This window comes from Clupea harengus, chromosome 4, assembly GCF_900700415.2.
Source record: "Clupea harengus chromosome 4, Ch_v2.0.2, whole genome shotgun sequence".
Taxonomy (NCBI): Eukaryota; Metazoa; Chordata; class Actinopteri; order Clupeiformes; family Clupeidae; genus Clupea; species Clupea harengus.
The window spans coordinates 5,930,792-5,949,127 of record NC_045155.1 but is presented as its reverse complement, the minus strand read 5'-3'; the positions used below and the strand labels follow the sequence as shown (position 1 = coordinate 5,949,127).

The 18,336-nt window shown below is 45.4% G+C and overlaps 1 protein-coding gene across 1 annotated transcript in view; it reads right to left on the bottom strand.

Moving 5' to 3' along the window:
- The window catches only part of slc9a8 (solute carrier family 9 member 8), a 32,714-nt gene extending 14,821 nt beyond the window's left edge, over positions 1 to 17,893 (bottom strand). The window contains exons 1-10 of the mRNA XM_031565483.2: positions 17,519 to 17,893; positions 16,951 to 17,129; positions 15,604 to 15,684; positions 14,637 to 14,695; positions 5,488 to 5,571; positions 5,097 to 5,198; positions 4,931 to 4,965; positions 4,078 to 4,221; positions 989 to 1,127; positions 668 to 773 (exon numbers count right to left, since the gene is read on the bottom strand). Coding sequence (XP_031421343.2) covers positions 668 to 773; positions 989 to 1,127; positions 4,078 to 4,221; positions 4,931 to 4,965; positions 5,097 to 5,198; positions 5,488 to 5,571; positions 14,637 to 14,695; positions 15,604 to 15,684; positions 16,951 to 17,129; positions 17,519 to 17,766 — 1,177 coding nt within the window. The 5' untranslated portion in view covers positions 17,767 to 17,893. The remainder of the gene's footprint in view (positions 1 to 667; positions 774 to 988; positions 1,128 to 4,077; positions 4,222 to 4,930; positions 4,966 to 5,096; positions 5,199 to 5,487; positions 5,572 to 14,636; positions 14,696 to 15,603; positions 15,685 to 16,950; positions 17,130 to 17,518) is intronic.
- Between the last annotated feature and the right edge of the window lie 443 nt (positions 17,894 to 18,336).

The following is an 18,336-nucleotide window of genomic DNA, read 5'->3' as shown; positions in this document are numbered from 1 at the left end:
TGGGTACATTTATAAAGGCAATGTCGCTAACATTATATATTGGTTTCTCTAATAAATATATCTAAAAATAAATAAATGAATGAAGACCACAGTGGCCAATGAACATGCAATATTAACAAAGGCATCAAGGCGCGAGAGCGATGGCCATGCTGAAATTCCTGCCCTGCTTGGTCACAACAGAAAGTTATAGTTGGCAAGCCAACAGATCAAACAACATGGAAACAAAATAGGTTGGGCTCAATTTGATTGAGACGGCTGGGTTAAGGCACACCAACATATTTTTTTTGGATGGCCTCGGCAATCATAATAATGTACACAGCCAAACATAAATCAATCAATTTAATATTCTGGAACAAACCTTGAGCGAGAGAAAGTCAAAGGGAAGATACATAAATCAGTGAAACAAATTGTAAATAAATATATAAGGACACACTTTGAAGGAGACAGAAAGCCAAACTGAATGAGTCATAGATCTGAGGGAAAGAGAGAAAAAAAGATGGGAATGAAAGGAGACTGGTAGGCAGATAAAGAGAAAAAGTAAACCAGAGAGGGTGGGGGATTTAAAATACAGCCATTCCATTTCACAGACATTACACATAGCTCTTTTTAATCGTCTATGGCAGCTGTGAGGGAGTGTTTTCCTCCTAAGGGAGTGGACGTCTCTTACCGGAGAGCTTGATCCCCTCTGCCAGCCCATAGGGGAGGTAGGCAAAGATGATCATCATCCCAAACTCCAGCGACGGTGTCTTCCTCAGGTCAAAGTGCTTCAGAGACTGGGCACAGCACAGTCAAGGAGGGGACTCACAGTGTACTGCAATGACACTCTCATGCCTTGTACATACAAAACACACAGACACACATACATATTTTGTGTGTGAAAACACTTTCAAATTCATATATACACACATGCATACAAACATGTACACACACATGAACGCGCGCGCACACGCACACACACACACACACACACACGCGCGCTAGAGGATACAATCGCGGAGATGAGGCCCGTAAGTGTGCCTAGTGCAGCCGAGCCAAAGAACATCTGGAGGAAGTAGCCCAGCGCCTGCAGGAAGGTCTCCCAGCCTGTCACCGTGGAGGCTTCAGAGCCAGCGAAGCCCTCGGCAGTGCTGTGTGGAACCAAAATAAAAACACAGACAACATGAGTGCTTCATCTGTATGTAGAACACCAGCGTAAACATGTAAACATAGAAATATGTGATAATGACTTGTTCATCTTCCCAGTGATTAATGAGGGAGGAAGGGTTGGAAAATATCACCAAAAGAATGAGCGACTCATCCATATGTAGGACACCACCACCATACTAGATATGGCATTGTATTTAAAAAATGCATGATAGTGACTTCATCTCACCAGTGTGTTATGGATTCGTGAGGGAAAAGGTTTGGTAAAAACAAGGGGGAAAAAAATGTGACCTTTATTCATTTCAAAAAGTAATTTTCTACATAATCTCTTAAACTATCCATGGAATTTAGCAGTGTTCTTCCTCAACTGTGGAGAGATACGGTCATGGAACTGAAGCACACGCAACTGAGGGAAAGGATCCCTGCACTTCCAAACAGTGTCCAACAGGGGGCACACTAGTGCCATCAGACAACCTACAAACATGAGCCTGACACGCCTCAGACCTCTCCTGAGAAACCGGTTTCACAGCATGCTGTTCTTTCAGTAATCCGATTTCCTAGAAGTGAAATACTTGCCTGTATCAATGAAGATCTCCAGCAACAGAAACGAGACAAAACTAAACAACAGTCTAACTGTGACGACATAGATCATTAGATCAGGTAACACAACAGTCAGGACAGTATGTAGTATGACACACTAGCTTCAACCAGCATCTACTACTACTGCTGCTGCTGCTGATGATGATGATGATGATGATGATGATAACAAAGACATGCTTAAATGTGGGTGTGAGTGACCCAGTGCATGAATAAGTAATGTTAGGAGTGTTCCAACCGCTGCTGTTTGGAAACCGTGGGGGTGGGGGCGGGTGGGGTGGGGCAGGAGTAGTGCATCAGGTGTCTGTGCAGAGACAATGCGAGCGGAGAACAGGAGAAGACTCTCCAGGAACAGAGGGCCGGTTATCTGGGGGGGTGTGGCGGGTGTTTAATAGGCGCTAACAGCAAACAATCGTTTACATTAGCCAGGGGTGTGATTATTACAGGGTGTCATATACACACACACACACACACACACACACACACACACACATAGATGGTCAAGTATAAAAATGTGCGCGCACACACACACACTGTCTGTGTGTGTGTGTGTGCGCGCACATTTTTATACTTGACCATCTATGTGTGTGTGTGTGTGTGTGTGTGTATGACACCCTGTAATAATGTGACAGTGTGTGTGTGTGTGTGTGTGTGTGTGTGTGTGTGTATGTGAGAATGTCAGAGCAGGTGAGAAAGCGAGACATCAAAAAGGTGTATAAAAGCAACAGATAAACTAGTAGCCCAGGATCTGGACAGTTCAAAAACCCCTATATACAACAGTCAGGCGAGAAGAACAATAAGGACAGCCAGGAGAGAAGAAGCTCCCCCTGGGGGAGGACAGAAGGAGGGAGGGAGGGAGGAGGTGGAGGGAGAAAAACACCCTGAGGCCAGACTTGCTCTTCCCGCCGGACCAGTCCGCCTGTGTCTGATGATGCAATGCTACTGTCACTCTCGGCAAAGTGTGTCGGCTTACCAATAAACTCTAAACACACTCCTTTGGGCTTCCTGTAACATTCCACGTAAGGCGAGACGCCGCATCTAGTGCCAATTACCCTGAGCTACAATCAAAATACTCAATGCAATGCATCTGTGACAACAGACTCTGATTCTCTCTTTTATTTTCCCATAAAGCAGGTGGTGCGGGAGGGCCATTTAAGCTTTTTAAATGTGGAGAAGCCTTTGGTTCAGGCTCCTTTCTTACAGCCTGAGGCCCACACAGCTGCATGGGCGTAGCCCGTGCTGAGGTGGGAAGCTAAGGCTAACGAGCCACACAGGTTCTGAGGCCCGCTGAGTGCACAGGCCCATAGAGGTAGCCTCTGCTGGGGCAGTGAGCTAACGCTGACGCTAACGCTAATGCTAACAGGCCACACAGGTATCTGCTTGCTGAGCATGCAGCAGCATAGAGGTAGCCTGTGCTGGGAGGGGAAGCTAATGCTAATGGACCACAATAAAGTAGGCCACACAGGCTTCTGTAGGAGTTGCTGCAGGGGTTGGCTACTCCTGCTGTGCATTTCTTCCCCACAATATAGAACCGTGAGAGAGAGAGAGGGAGAGAGCGAGAGAGAGAGAGAGAGAGCGAGAGAGAGAAAGAAAATTATGAGAGAGAAAGGAAAAAAAAAAGAGCCTGAGAAAATAAGAGAATGAAGAAAGAGTGAGAAAGAAAAAGGGCAAGGAGCAGGAAGACAAAAGGGCAAATGCAGAAACAGAGCAGAGGAGAAAAAGTGACATTTGCTGAACTACAGGAATGTTGTATGCAGGTCTGAATGTGTCCGTGTGTGTGTGTGTGCGTGTGTGTACATGCGTGTGTATAAGTGCGTGTGTGTGTGTGTGTGTGTATACGTGCATGTGTGTGTGTGTGCCTAGTCTTACCTTGTTGCCCTAGAAAATAACATCTACCAAACAAAGCTGATTCAAATACCAATGTATGCAGATGTATGCAAGCATGTGTGTATGTGTATATGAGTCCTTGCCGGCTGCTGCCTTTGCACTCTAGCTAATTCTTTCCCTTATCTATTGACACACACACACACACACACACACACACACACACACACACACACACACAGCGACAAAACAGAAATACGGAGTGATACAGATAAGGAGGGAAAGGAAAGAGTGAGAGAGAGATCTCTCTACAATATTTTACTTTTAATGGTCATGGTCAATAAAGTGTATTGAACTGAATTGAATTGAATTGAATCGAGAGACAGAGAGAAAGATAGAGAGAGAGATATATAGAAAGAGATAGAGACGGAGAAAGAAACAGAGAGAGAGAGACGGAGAGAGGGAGAGAGAGAGAGAGGGAGAGAGAGAGACAGAGAGAGAGAGAAGTCTTACTTTGTGAGCACAATGGAAACTGCATCGTTGAGGATGCTCTCTCCGAACACCAGCATGTTGAGCACAGGGTCCACGTTGAGGGCGTTGAAGATGGCGATGGTGGCCACAGGGTCCACTGCGGAGATGAGCGACCCAAAGGCAAAGCTACAGGCAAGGAAACCAACAGAGGACACACAACATGCTGATGATGAACAAGACTGTGGGTTAGCACGCCCCTTAGCAACTCTTATGGTAAATATATTCATGTATTCTGTTATATATCTATACGCTATTATAAAATATACTATATGTAATATTTTATATATATATATATATATATATATATATATATATATATATATACTATATATCTATATACTGTATGTAGTATTATCATAAGTACAGTGTACATTATTGTCATCAGGGTCATCAGTTTTGCCTTTAACAAGCATTTCCTCTCCGGAGTGACTTGCAGCTCAGTGCAGGAAGACAAGTAGTAGTCTTTGTAATCTCTACGCATGACCTTGTAACCTCTACGCATGACCTTGTAATCTCTATGTGTGACCTTGTATTCTCCATGCATGACTTTGGCACAGTTTGGCACAATTGGCACCATTTCTGCTAAGATTCACAAGTGAAATAACAGGGACTGTAAAATTCTGACTAGTATGCAAGGAAGCTGGTGAGTACATGACATCATGAAAGGATGAGTACCTGAGTATGTATGCATGCAGTATATAAGGATTCATTCATGCACTTTCTCATGCACTCATGCACTCATTCACTCTCTCATTCATCCAGGCACGCACTCATTCACAAATGTGTTCCCTTATTCACGCATTCATAAACTCTTCTATTCACTCATTTCTCTCACCTATCGGTCATGCTCATCTTGTAGATCACATCCGCCTGTGGAAGAATCAGAAATGAAAGGACATGAAAAAGATGCTCTTTTCCTTGACGCTCCAAAATAAATAAGGTTGAACTAAGTTCTCCTAGGGTTGAACTAAGTTATCCTAGGGTTGTGCTCGTGAGGTCACCTGGCCCAAGAAATAGATCCCTCCTCCCACAATGAAGGCGGAGATGGCAGTTCCGATCACGGCGAAGAGCGTAATGGATCCGATGTTCTGGAAGAAGTTTCCCTGGGGGAGACGGAGAGGATCAAAGAGCCTGGATGTGGCTAGTTTGCATGGGTCATTACCACTCCCATTAGGAAAGAACCAGTTATAGTGGTCAAGGATTTTGATGTTAAATTGACGGAGATACCCACACAAACAAACAAACAAACAATCAGAAACAAAACCCTCAATCAGAAACACAGACACACAACATCAGAAACAAACACACACAAAATCAGACACAAACACACACTCAACACATTGACATACATATACACATATACACACACACACACCGAGTCCTCTGGCTCACCTTGTGCAGTGAGTACCCAGACTCAAAGATGATGGGGGGCAGCAGCAGGAGGAAAAACATGTTGGGGCGAAACATTTCCTCCTCCTAAGAGAGAGAGAGAGAGAGAGAGAGAGAGAGAGAGAAGTCAGATAGACAGACAATCTGAAAACAGACTGCCTTCCTGCAGGGCACAACACAAACCCGCGCACACACACACACAAACACACACACACATGCACGCACGCACACGCACACACACACACACACACGCACACGCACACACAGGAAACATCCTCACCCCTTTGAGTACAGCAGTGTACCAGCTCTGCATGAGCACTGTGAATTCATTACATCAGTTTAAAATGGTAAAATGAGGAGCAGCTTGACTCTCCCGAAGACGACCCGGAGCGAAAGAAGAGGGAGAAAAAAAAAAAAAGCAGGGAACAGATGACACAATCAGGACATGGGAGAACTTCCTGGAGTGCTGCTTCACAGAAGTGCCTCACTTAAAAGCCTTTTTTTTTTTTTTTTGCTTTAAAAACATTTTTTTTTTTTTTTTTTTAAACTTCAAGTGCTCCTGTCATCTCTCTGAACACACACACTCCCGTTTTCCTCTTGGGCCTGGCTGGGATTAGGCCTGGGCTTGTGCAGCCCTCTGGTACTGACCCAGCAGACCCAAACAGTGGCTTAATACCACGGAGGGGGGGGGGGGGGTTATGGATGTGTGGGGGATGGACTAGAGCCCCAATGCAGTGTTTGCTTATATCAGCAGAGGCACCGCTTTCAGCCCAGCCGACCGTAAACACGCACATGTACACATTTGAGGCACATGTTAGCATATGCACAGCGCAAAGACGCACAGATGCTCACACATGCATGCATATGCGAATGCTGACACACTCACATACACACACACACACACACTTCATTTTCAGGTGAGTGCACACAGAGAAGGGGAAGGGAAGGAAGAGAGAGAGAGAGAGCGAGAGAGAGAAAGAGAAAGAGAGAGGGAGAGAGAGAGAAAGAGAGAGAGAGAAAGAAAGAAAGAGAGAGGGGGAGAGAGAAAGAGAGATAGATAGATAGAGAGAGAGAGAGAGGGAGGGAGAGAAAGGATGGGGAAAGGGGGGGCTACTCCACCTGGAGGGCCTCTGTGTGGCTTTCCCCTCTTACAAAGAGAGGGCTGTTCCTGTCACTGTGCATCACACACACACACACACATACCCACCCAGGACAAACACCCAGGACACACGGACACACACACACACACACACACACACACACACACACACACCCCTCATTACTTTAGCTCCATAGAAGATGGAAATTTCCCCCAAAATACTGATTTCTCTGCAGGTGGAGTTCACTTGCAAAACACAAAACACACACACACCCCCACCCACACACCCACACACACACACACACACACTGCTGTGGAGTCACACTGAACCAAGCTTTACCTGCCACAGTTTCAACAAGACTTCACATAATTACAAAGAAATGCAGCATGTATGTCCACATCTGCACACACACAGACACACACAAACATACGCCCTGTTCACACACAGGTGGCATTAGAATGCGTCTCCACATGCGTCTCGAGTGACCACTTGTGATCGGATCTTACTGCCCCACTCTATATGCAAATTGACATGCATTTACATTTAGTCATGCAACATCACTTCTGGTTGCACAAAACTAATTCACAAGGGGGCAGTGGCCCCCACTTCATTCACTGTGCCTCCTCACTTTTCAAAAATAAGACTCAAATCATTTTCATAATGATGACATAACTGCCATGCACATAAACATAACAATGAAACTTAAGGATTGACTAAAAAAACTAGGCAAAACACACATTGAGGTTGGCCACCCATCACCCAATGTTATGAGGACCACATAACCTTTCAATATCTTCCATCTTCGCACAGCATTAATCTTTAGGCTATCTACGCCTCTGTTGACTAAATAAAGGCTGGTGTGATTCTCTGATATTCACTAGCTAGCTAGCTAGCTAGCTAGCTCATCTTACATCTGACTTGGATTCAACATTGAAAGAGACAATGCTTGGAGTCTTGTGCCAAAACTCTACCCACTCACGCTGTCTTTCTTCCTCTCCTAGTCTAGACTATCTTTGCTATGGGACGCTGCTGTAGTCTCTCCACCCGATCTACCTGTAGAAACCCTCGGCCCACATACACCCATCACCACCGTACTGCCGTACACTTACTCTATAGCCATAGCCTATGCTAGCATTTATATGCTATATCTGCTAAATGACTAAATGTTATATGCAATATATATTATTGACACCACCGACATGTTTTTCTGTTCCTACTCTCCTTACCCCTGTAACAGTAACCCTATGAGCACACTGTATACCCACTAAGCTGTGTTTGTATGCATCATGTATATATCATATGATGTTTGTATATATATTATGTACATCTAACAAATGCATGTACAACACTTGTTCTTTCCCTTCCCCTTCTGCCACACAACCCTCCCCGATCCCCCCTTCCTATCTCCTCCAGGCTGACCCCAAACAGATGGGTCCCGCCTTATGTGCCTTGGATCTGCTTAAGGTTCCTTCCTGATTAACAGGGAGTTTTTCCTTGCCCCTGTTGCCATTGTGCTTGCTTTAAAGGGGGGGCAGGCTCTGGGCTCTGTATAGCGCCTTGAGACAATTTTATTGTTTTGGCACTATATAAACAAAATTGAATTGAATTGAATTGAATTGTGGAGATGTGCAAAGGTAAGAGAGCAGTTGTTGGCTACCGCGAGGTGACACCATCTTGTTACTGTTGTTAAAGTTGAATTGCCTTTAAACAGAGTAAACAGGCTTTATCAACTGACTAGTGTTTGAGGAGATACTCATCATTTGCAACCTATGGCCCTGGAAAATCTTGATGTTTGGCAAAAGTAAAACCAGCTGGATGAAGGGAAGGAAGGGGGGTGAATCAATCAATGTTGCTTGCCGGACATTAGAGGTGTACGTGGTTTGTTATTAATTATTGAAATCAACTTTTACACACTCATAATACATCTCTATGGGCATCTCAAAATTTTCAGAATTCATGTTCAAAGCCAGCTTTGAGTTCGTACTTCTTTTTACGCACAGTATGTCAGCTGAACAGGTGTTCCTTCAATGTGGCCAGGCCATAGTTGCGAACATAATGCTCAAAGACAGTGGCCATATGCAGCCCAGACTATCTCCAAATGTGTTCTGAGCGATCGGAATCTCCATGCGTCCTGGGCGCATTAAGACCTGTACTTAGAGCTGTCCATTTGTGATCTGATCACCTAAGATGTAGGGCCAATGATTTTCCGTTTCAAAAAAATGCATTTTCCGTTTCACATTTGGTGAATTCCGTATTTTGTTTCCGTTTCAGCTCATTTTGTTCACCCTGAGGTAGATTGATGGCTTAAAATGAGTGAATAATTATCGCGGAAAATCATTGGCCCTAAAGATGCATAGGTGTGAACAGGGCCTTATGTACACGCACTCACCCACTTCTCTTGTTAGGGCCATATGTGGAGTCTTCTGCATTTAAAGCTAATAATGACAGAGGCCCTGTCCTTCACCCCTGTAGGCTACTTTCCCAGAGTCCTCTCTGTCAGGGAAAGGGTGTCTCATCTAAGGCTGAACGAGTCATAAAGCACACATACACACACACAGTATCTGGGCACATATGCAGCCCCAAGGACACCCTGACACACACACACACACACACACACAGACACAAACACAGAGACTCACACACACACACACACACACACACACACACACACACACACACACAAAAACACAGAGACTCACGCATACATGCATGAATGCATATGAGGGCACACATGCACACTCGTACATTTGTACTCATTATTTGTCATGCCTCATTGCCTAAACATAGTCATCTACGGCATGATCACATGGATGTGTGCATACATAACAGAAAAACTCCTCTGAAACGAACTCAATCACATGCACACACACACACACACACACACACACACACACACGCACACGCACACGCACGGATGCACGCACGCACACACACACGCACACACGCACGCACGCACGCACGCACGCACGCACGCACGCACACACACACACACGTACACACACACGCACACACATACACACACACACACACACACACAGAGTGGCGCAGTAGCACATAGTGCCTACGTCTAGTCTGGGAAATGGTCCAATCTAGCGGAGAGCCAACAGTGATTTCATTATAAGTGATGAGAAAGCGAAGGTCACTGGAATGACACTTTGAGTTAGTAGGGAGTGTCTTGCTGTGTACGTAGAGTGTGTGTGTGTGAGCGCACTTGTGTTTGTGTATGAGATTGGTGTGTGAGTGTGTCTGTGTGTATATTTCTATGTTTGTGCACACATGTGTATATGTGAGTAAGTGCACGTATACGTGTATGTCTGAGAGAGACTGTGTGTGTGTGTGTGTGTGTCATGGTCCTTTCCTCAGCCCTGAAGGAGAGTATGCACAGGCTCTGTTAGTGGGGCTGTCAGTGGCTGCCATGTCAGTGCAGCCCTCTGCCTCTCTGTCTCGGTGCTGCTAACCATCCGGGCTTGGCCTCATATTACATTATTTAGAGGCTCCCCATCAACAAAGCTACTCATTGTGCACCCAACTGTTATGGAACAGCGTCTAGCTAAGGGCCGGGCAGGGGGGGAGGAGGTCTCTCCCCGACATGTGTGATGTTTGAGCAGTTTTACCCTGCATAGGGAAGTCATTGCCTAAAGCCAAGCTCCAGATACCGCATCGGTGCTGCAGATATACTGAGCCACCTGCTTCACACTACAGTGTGCTTCATGCTCCATAGGTGCCATTTTGGCCACGGACATTTATGGTCATAAGTGGCTCAAATTCCCGCTTTTCAACGCTTGATGAAGTTCACTCTTACTTGATTAAACCCAGTTTCTTTGCCTTTTGCTTTGTGTTGGGAAAACACTGAACAAGAAAATCCAAATAATGATTGAATTTGGATTTACCCACCAAGCTCTCCACATTCAAGCTCATGTCAACGTCACAATAATACAATGAGTTACCATATTGTAATGTATTACAATAAGTAATACCCGCCTGGATGAAGCGATAGCTACCACAGTCTGCTCAACACCATGCATTGGCTGTGAGATAAAGAGGTGAACAGAAGGTGTAGCCGTAGCTACAGACCGGCATCTCATGGCAACTCTCTCCTCTTGGCTCCCGGAGCACTGGCATCAGGACTCGCTGATTAAACCAACAGCCACAGGAGAGACGCGCGGAGACCATCCAGACTCCCGGGTTGGCTCGCGATGAAAGGGAAAAGTGCTCTGGGCACAACCCACGTGGGAAACACTGAACTAACATTCAATCAAAACAATATCCTGGAACGTTCCGTAATAGCTGTGCAAAACTGACATGTTTACAAACAAAGAGAGGAGGGAGGGGAGGAAGAATTCACATGATTAAGATTTTACGAATGTTAGATGATTCAGACAAACACTGCCATGACAACTGGAAAAGTGCTGAAGAAAAATGAGTGCGAAACAGCCCACTTCCTCTTGATTAGGAGAGCAAAAATGACCAAATAATCTGGCATCAGTGCCACTATCTATGCAATCGGAGGAGGGGCCAGGCTTAAATTAAAGAAAATGTTCTCCAGAAATCCAGAAATAGGATTTGCATCTCGGCTAAACATGGTCAACAAACAGCCTACAGTGTGTGGTCTACTATGCTGTGGAAAATATGTGTTGCCCATTCAGAAAGACACAGCACAGAAAGACACAGTGCTGTGGACAAATACAAAAAAAATAAAAAATTTAATCTACACATGTAAGTTGGAAACACCCCAATCGCATCCTTCCTCTGAACTCGTGGCCTTTTTGCAGAGCGTTGAGTTTGTTAAGCGCATGCAGACATGCATGCATAAACAAGACGCATCTCCAGGCTGAGACCTTGTGGCTGTTTTTAGATGCGTTCAAAAGGACCACTAATGCAGCCCTACATCACATGCATGTCTACGGACGTGAACGCGTGTGAACTTCTGCAGCTCTACAGTGTTTGCAAGTCTATGGTTTTGAGCACAGGCCACAAACACAGGGTGAAGCAGTTGTGCAGAGCACCTTCGCAGATCTTAATGCATGCAAGGCTGTGTGGACACAAGCGCAATGTAAAGCACTTGCATAGATCTGAAATACACGCATATCTGTGAACACAAGCATGAGGTAAAGCACTTTTGCAGAGCACTTGTGTATATCTCAAAGATATGAATGCCGCATGGACCTGACCATGGTGCAGCGCACGCATGGCAGACTTGAGGCCTCTCGATGAGAGATGCGCCTTGTTTATGCACGCATGTCTGCAAACTCAACGCTCTGCAAAAAGGCCACTTGAAAAACAATGGTGAAAAATAATTTAATCGATTAAATGAATGGCTCACTTCTCACGACACACGAGTTCAGAGGAAAGATGTGAGGTTGAGAGTGTAAAGGAAAACTGGAGAGAGAGTAACACAGAGAAAGAGACCCACACCGCAGAGGAACTTTCCTTAGCCACAGACGACAGAGGTCACTTAGCTAGAAAAACCTCGACAAAGACTCGACTCATCTCCCTGACTGAGCGCAAAACTGATGCATGTTCGTGCAGAGACGAGGAAGAAGAGAAGAGAGACAACTTGTAAAGATGGTTTCCAGGGGGGACGAGCGGCACTACTCGTGTGTGTCAGACGGAGGCAGAGGGGATGGGCGTGAGGTATGATAACAGCAGCACCGGGGTTGAGGAGGAGCCTCTGCGCTAGTCGTTGTTCCAGGGTGCTAAAGGCAGGCAGGCAGGCAGGCAGGCAGGCAGGTGGGCAGGCGGGCAGGCGGGCGGGCGGGCAGCAACGTGCCCCTTTTTTCAGACCACCCTGACTCAGTGTTCTGCCGGCTCCCTCCTCTGCGGAGGGGAAACATTCAGGCATGTGTGAGCAGCCTGCCACAGCCAATAGTGTGCACCTTCACACACACACACACACACACACACACACACACACACACACACACACACACACACACACACACACACACACACACACACACGCAGGCAAATCAAAGAAGTCCATGTTTGCATTACTCCTCACTTGCTTTGGATAAACACGTCTGACAAATAACTTAATGTAAATGTAATGTTAAACCCTGGTAAGACAAGTACAACCTTTGGCATTATGGCGAACTGTTTTATTGCTAAATAAAAATGCTGGCATTGCAAGGATAACATTTTTATGCACATATCCGGCCAACATAATGAATATAGAGCAAAACTTTTTTTTGTATGGAGGCCCCACAGACTCTAGAGTGCCCTGTGGAATACAACAGACACGGTTTCTCTTTGCTGGTGGCAGGCCAAATATTTGGTTGCTTGACTCTGCAGTTTGCCCCAAATCTAATCCAGGTCTGACCACATGTGAGTAGTCTGTCTTGGTAAAAAAATTTAACCACCACTTCCACAAAAGTTACTGAGGTAAAAACCTACTGATTTGTTTTTAGCTGTGACATACATTTTAGTCCCATGTTAATTCCCCCCGTGTAAAAACGCTCTGACTTATGGCAAATTCAAAACCCTGTTTGAATGCCAAGGAACCTCTCACCTGCATCATACAATTAACTAAACTAAATGTTGCAAAGATAGCAGCCCCTTGCAACCCGTCTCTAGTGTTGTAATATTCATGGGAAAACTACATATTACAGCCTATTCCCAAAGTTGTCAAATGACACACCTGAAAATAAACTACCTGTCCTTAGTGTCGGTTCCCCAAACAGCACTGGGCGTGCTGACAGATAAATGCTTGCTTGGGAATGGTGAGACTGTGTGAGTGACAGGCCGGTCGGCCACTCTCTGTGCTGCTCAGTGAGCCGAAGCCGTAAGGGAAGGGGGCGGGAAAGGCCATCAGAGGAAACTAGGGGCTGCGGAGGCCTACGGCTCTGGTTACTGGTGTGGGGGGGGGGGGGGGGTGTTGAGGGTCTCCTGAAACAATAGACTGTACTGTCTGTGCTGCAAAGCTGCAACAGTCTCTCTCTCTCTCTCTCTCTCTCACTCACTAGTTCATTTCCTGGCATTCACAAGAAAAAATGTTAATTGAAGCCTGTGGACCAAAGGAGGAGGGGAGGGAGAGAGGGAACACAGAGGGATGGGGGGGTTGAGAACGGGGAAGTGAAAGAGATATGGTGGGGAAGGGATCTAGAAAAAAGATTGCATATGCCAGAGAGAGAGAGAGAGAGAAAGAGAGGAAGGATAGAGAGATAGAGAGATCCCAACATAAAACAGTGAAAACGGAGAGGGGGAGGAGAGGAGAAACAGAGAGACATTGTGCAGACAGACAGAAAAGGTGCAGGGGGCAGGGCACAACCAAAAGATGAGAGGGAGAGAAGAAGGGGAGAAGAGAAAGAGGGAAAGAAGAGCGAGCACAGAGAGGCCCATTTACAGGAGGGAGGGGAACGGGTAGAGCAACAAAAGAGAGGCAAATAATAAGAGGAGACGGAGAGCAAAGGAGATGGGGAAGGAGTCAGAATGGAGAGGGGGAGAAAATGATGGGGACGGAGAGCCTGCACCACGTCACAGCAGAGCGTGAGGGAGGCGGCGGTAGAGGCATGGCCAGACTCCACCATCGGATTACCCCCGTACATAAAACATGAAGACCGCAACAACAATAACGACGATAACAACACAAAGGGTGTGTCCTGCATCTCCCCTCTCCATGCTCACTTGCCGGCTCCGTTTGTGTGTGTGTGTGTGTGTGTGTGTGTGTGTGTGTGTGTGTGTGTGTGTGTGTGTGTGTGTCTCAGCGTCAGGTTACCAGGTAACAAAACACGTGCCAAAACGTTTCCTGGCGAGGCTTGACCTGGGCGTGTTCTCATTTTGGCTAGAATGCCAATTACACACCTATGCAAGCCAATCGTGACTCAGTGTCCCATTGTTTGGGTGGCTGAAATGGTGCCTCCCTTTGCCTATCAGTGCCCAAACTCGTATCGACCCCGCCACTGATTCACTACGTAGGAAACCCTAATCGAGATTTCCACAGAGAAGTCCACTGTATTAGGGGAGAGGGAGAGGGAGAGGGAGAGGTGAGCGCTGCAAGGTGCAGGAGGGTGAGGGAGAGGCCGAAACAGAAGCAGGGCAAAGGGGGCACTGTACCTTCCAGTTGGCTAACTCCTGAAACTCGATGATCTTTATGAAGGCTCCCATGAGGATCCCTGTGGAAAGGGAAAAAAAGCACAAAAGGCACCTTTAGGAGCCAGTTCAACTTCACTGAATTTCCACTTTGGAGTGTTGGGGAGAAAAAAAACTCTGAAATTGTTAGGGGTTGGGTGGGGGGAGGGGAGGGGGGGTTGGAGACAATGACCAGTGTAATTAGAATTCTTCCCAAGAATGTGTGTTATCTGGCTGGTTCTTTTATGTGAACACACAGGCTGCGAGAATAAAGGAGTATTTTATCAATCCTTTTAAAAGGAGCCGTTGTTTAATATGCTTAAACGGGTAGGTCGGGGGAGGCGGCATTCTCCAGTTTCAGATTTAATTAGTGAGACCAGAAAAGTTGGAGACATGAAAAAACAATGCAGAGAGAGAGAGAGAAGAGGAAGAGAGGAAAAAAAGAGAGAGAAAAGGAAGGACAGAGTAAGAGCTAAGGTCTTCAGAAAAGGAAGTCTGACTCAGTCTCCTCTTCACCTTCTCTTTATCTACGTACAACCAATGGTGACTTGGCATCCGCCTGTCCTCATACAGGAAGTGAGTGTACTCATCTGAAAGGCATTGTTTATATGGACCTTCTCAGGGTCCTCAACCCTCCGCCTGCAAAACCAATGCTTTTCCTTTGAGGAACACAAGGGCTTCCTCTTGGAAACCTCCGTCTAGGAAAAGCGGATTTGTGGGGGAAAAACAACCTTTCACCAGCCCTCGAGTCCACATCCTCAATTTCACTGATTGTATCTTGTTCAGCTTGGTAGAGTTCTTTTTTTTTTGCATGCTCACTCTAAGTCACCAGTCCGGATGAGACCAGTGGTGCAAGTATACAATATTTGACATGGAGGGTGAATGGTGTTAACAGCAAAAAAAATACAGAGCAGAAGAGACAAGTGAACACAAGGCACACAAACACACTTACCCAGCGAGACTACTGCCACACTCTCGGGCAGGAAGTGAAGCTTGAACTTAATAAGCAAGTGCACCAATATGATGCAGATCCCTGGGCAAACAGAAAAAAAAAAAAAAAATTAAGTTTCATCACAACCATCATCACGGAGTGTTCAGGTAAAGTATTGCCTAGTTGCTTCTGAACAAAAAAGACAATGGAGGAATTCACACTAACATCTACTACTGTTTGATCAACCAAAAAAGCATTAGACCAACTCAGCTGAAGCACTGGTTCTGGTAAAGAATGCTTCTTTGCTTAAAGAAAGTAAAGTCAAGGGGTAAATTTGGAACCAAACACATGTGACATCTTCTCACAACTAGCTTTTCATATTCAGGGGATGTGCACTGTTAAATTACGGTCGGCACTCACATTATCTGGCCATTGTCAATCAACTGTGGCCCAGCATTAAGTAAAGTCACATGTCAATCTCGCTGTGTGCATATGGCGCAGCAAGCTCAAAGGTCAATTGAGGTTGTAGGTGAACCATCAGGAAATGCTCATAAATGTTGTAAAAGTACAAAATAATAAAGATGTAGACAAATGGTCTGAACAAGACATAGACTTATACAGTACAACTTAAAAATTAGGGCTTTCCATTGGGCGGTTAACACAAACTGGTCTCTGTGTTTGACGTCATGCAATATTTAACACAAACTGGTCTCTGTGTTTGACGTCATGAAATATTTAACACAAACTGGTCTCTGTGTTTGACGTCATGAAATATTTAACACAAACTGGTCTCTGTGTTTGACATCATGAAATATTTTGGAGGAAGACCCAGACTGGATCCTGTGTGCGTGTGTGTGTGCATATCTGTTTGTGTGTGTGTGTGTGTGTGTGTGTGTGTGTGTGTGTGTGTGTGTGTGTGTGTGTGTGTGTGTGTGTGTGTGTGCGTATCTGTTGTTTGTTTGTTTGTGTGTGTGTGTGCATATCAGTTTGTTTGTTTGTGTGAGTGAATAGTACATGTTGTTTACATCACTCCAAAAATATCTCACCCCTTTTGTGTGTGTGTGTGTGGGGGGGGGGGTCCAAAAACAAAAAGATCAAAGAAAACCCTTTTATTGTCGTAGAACAGGAAGAGTAATCTTGCTGAGAGGCTAATAATCCCCCATGGGAGCTACCTACATCTGGCCAATCAGTATCCTCCTGGGATAAAGACACAACATACCACTTCCTCTCTGCTCACCCTCCACTCTTTCCTACCCTTCTCCCCCCAGCACCCCAGGGGCAGATAACAGTGGCTTAAGTGTCACACAACTCAAATCGCAGAGTGATTGTAGAATAAAGTGGGGAGTGCGGCGGGGGTGTTAGGCTGACCAATGACAAGCAGACTGAAGAAGATTGTCATCCCACTGGACTGCTCCTCCTCCTGGGCCTTGACTCCAGTCTGCACTGGCAAGATGGGCTTCACTGTCGGAGGAACAGGGGTCGCAGCCTTGGTCACATGGGTGGTGGCATGGACCGTGTCATTGCTGGAAGTTTCGGTGTCATTCAGGCTAGTAATGTGCGGCACAGCATATAGAGGGTTAATAGAAACATGTCATCTTGTCCTACAGGTTTTACTCTATCCCAGTGTTATTAGTTAGAACCAGATGTGTAGACTACTTGCTATTATTAGGCTACTGAGAAACTTTACTATCCCAAACACATCACTTACAGACATTCCGAACAGACAGGTAAAACAGACAGTCACGTTTAGGTCACCTTTTATCATCATGCCATAGAAAAGATTCCTTAATGCTTTCTTAACTTATAGGTCAGAATCTATTTCACATCGTTTAAAAAACCGTAAAACACACATGTGGTGTCTGTGAATGTACTTCGCCTATAACCCTTGCTAGGGATAACAAATAATTCTAACCAGGGCTGGAATCTGGATACACACCTACTAATCTGCTCGGCATGTACACCGTCGGAGTGCAAGTTGAGTGCCGGGTCCTTGCCTGTCATTTTGGGGGAATGCTGATTCTCAGCGAGTGGAACCTGGTCCACCTGGCTGGCTCCATCGTCTTCCCTCCTATGCACAACCAACTCCGAGTCCTGTGCCTTGATTTCATCTCCCGAATGAGGTTTTACGAAACACAAGATGAGATATACCGAAACGCAACAATACAAGGTTCTCATCCTTAACATAAATTCAAGTCCATTTCATGTTCTGAGATGTTGCAGTGAGCTCTGTCATGTTGTTTTACCCTAGGACCACATCACAGGTTCTCTTCCTGGTTGAACATTCTGACGGGAATGGTAGTTTCGACACGTTGAATATTTACTAACTGTTTGCCAAATGAAAGCCAAGTGGATTAATATAAATGTGTAAATCTTCTCAAATTAATAAACAACAGGTCAAACTAAGCGCACTGTCACGTAAATACCATACTTTAACATAAACATTTCACAAATTACATAGTGACGTGATTTACTGGTACCACATTTCCCAGAAAGCATAGTGCGGTGGCATTTACGATGATTCCACAAATCCGCTTTGACTTCTAGGAATTGTAGTTTTCAGTCGTATGTTGGCCACTTCTAAATTGATTCGTTTTAGAACCTTTCCAAAAACATTTAGCACTTAAACACTCCAAGAAAAAAAAACAGGAAAAGTTATTACAAAAGGCCTTACATTTGAAATTGTTAGACTGACAGTATCATGTCTGACAAACAAGTTGGAGAAGTGAAAAAACAAAATAGCGTGGTTTTTTATTT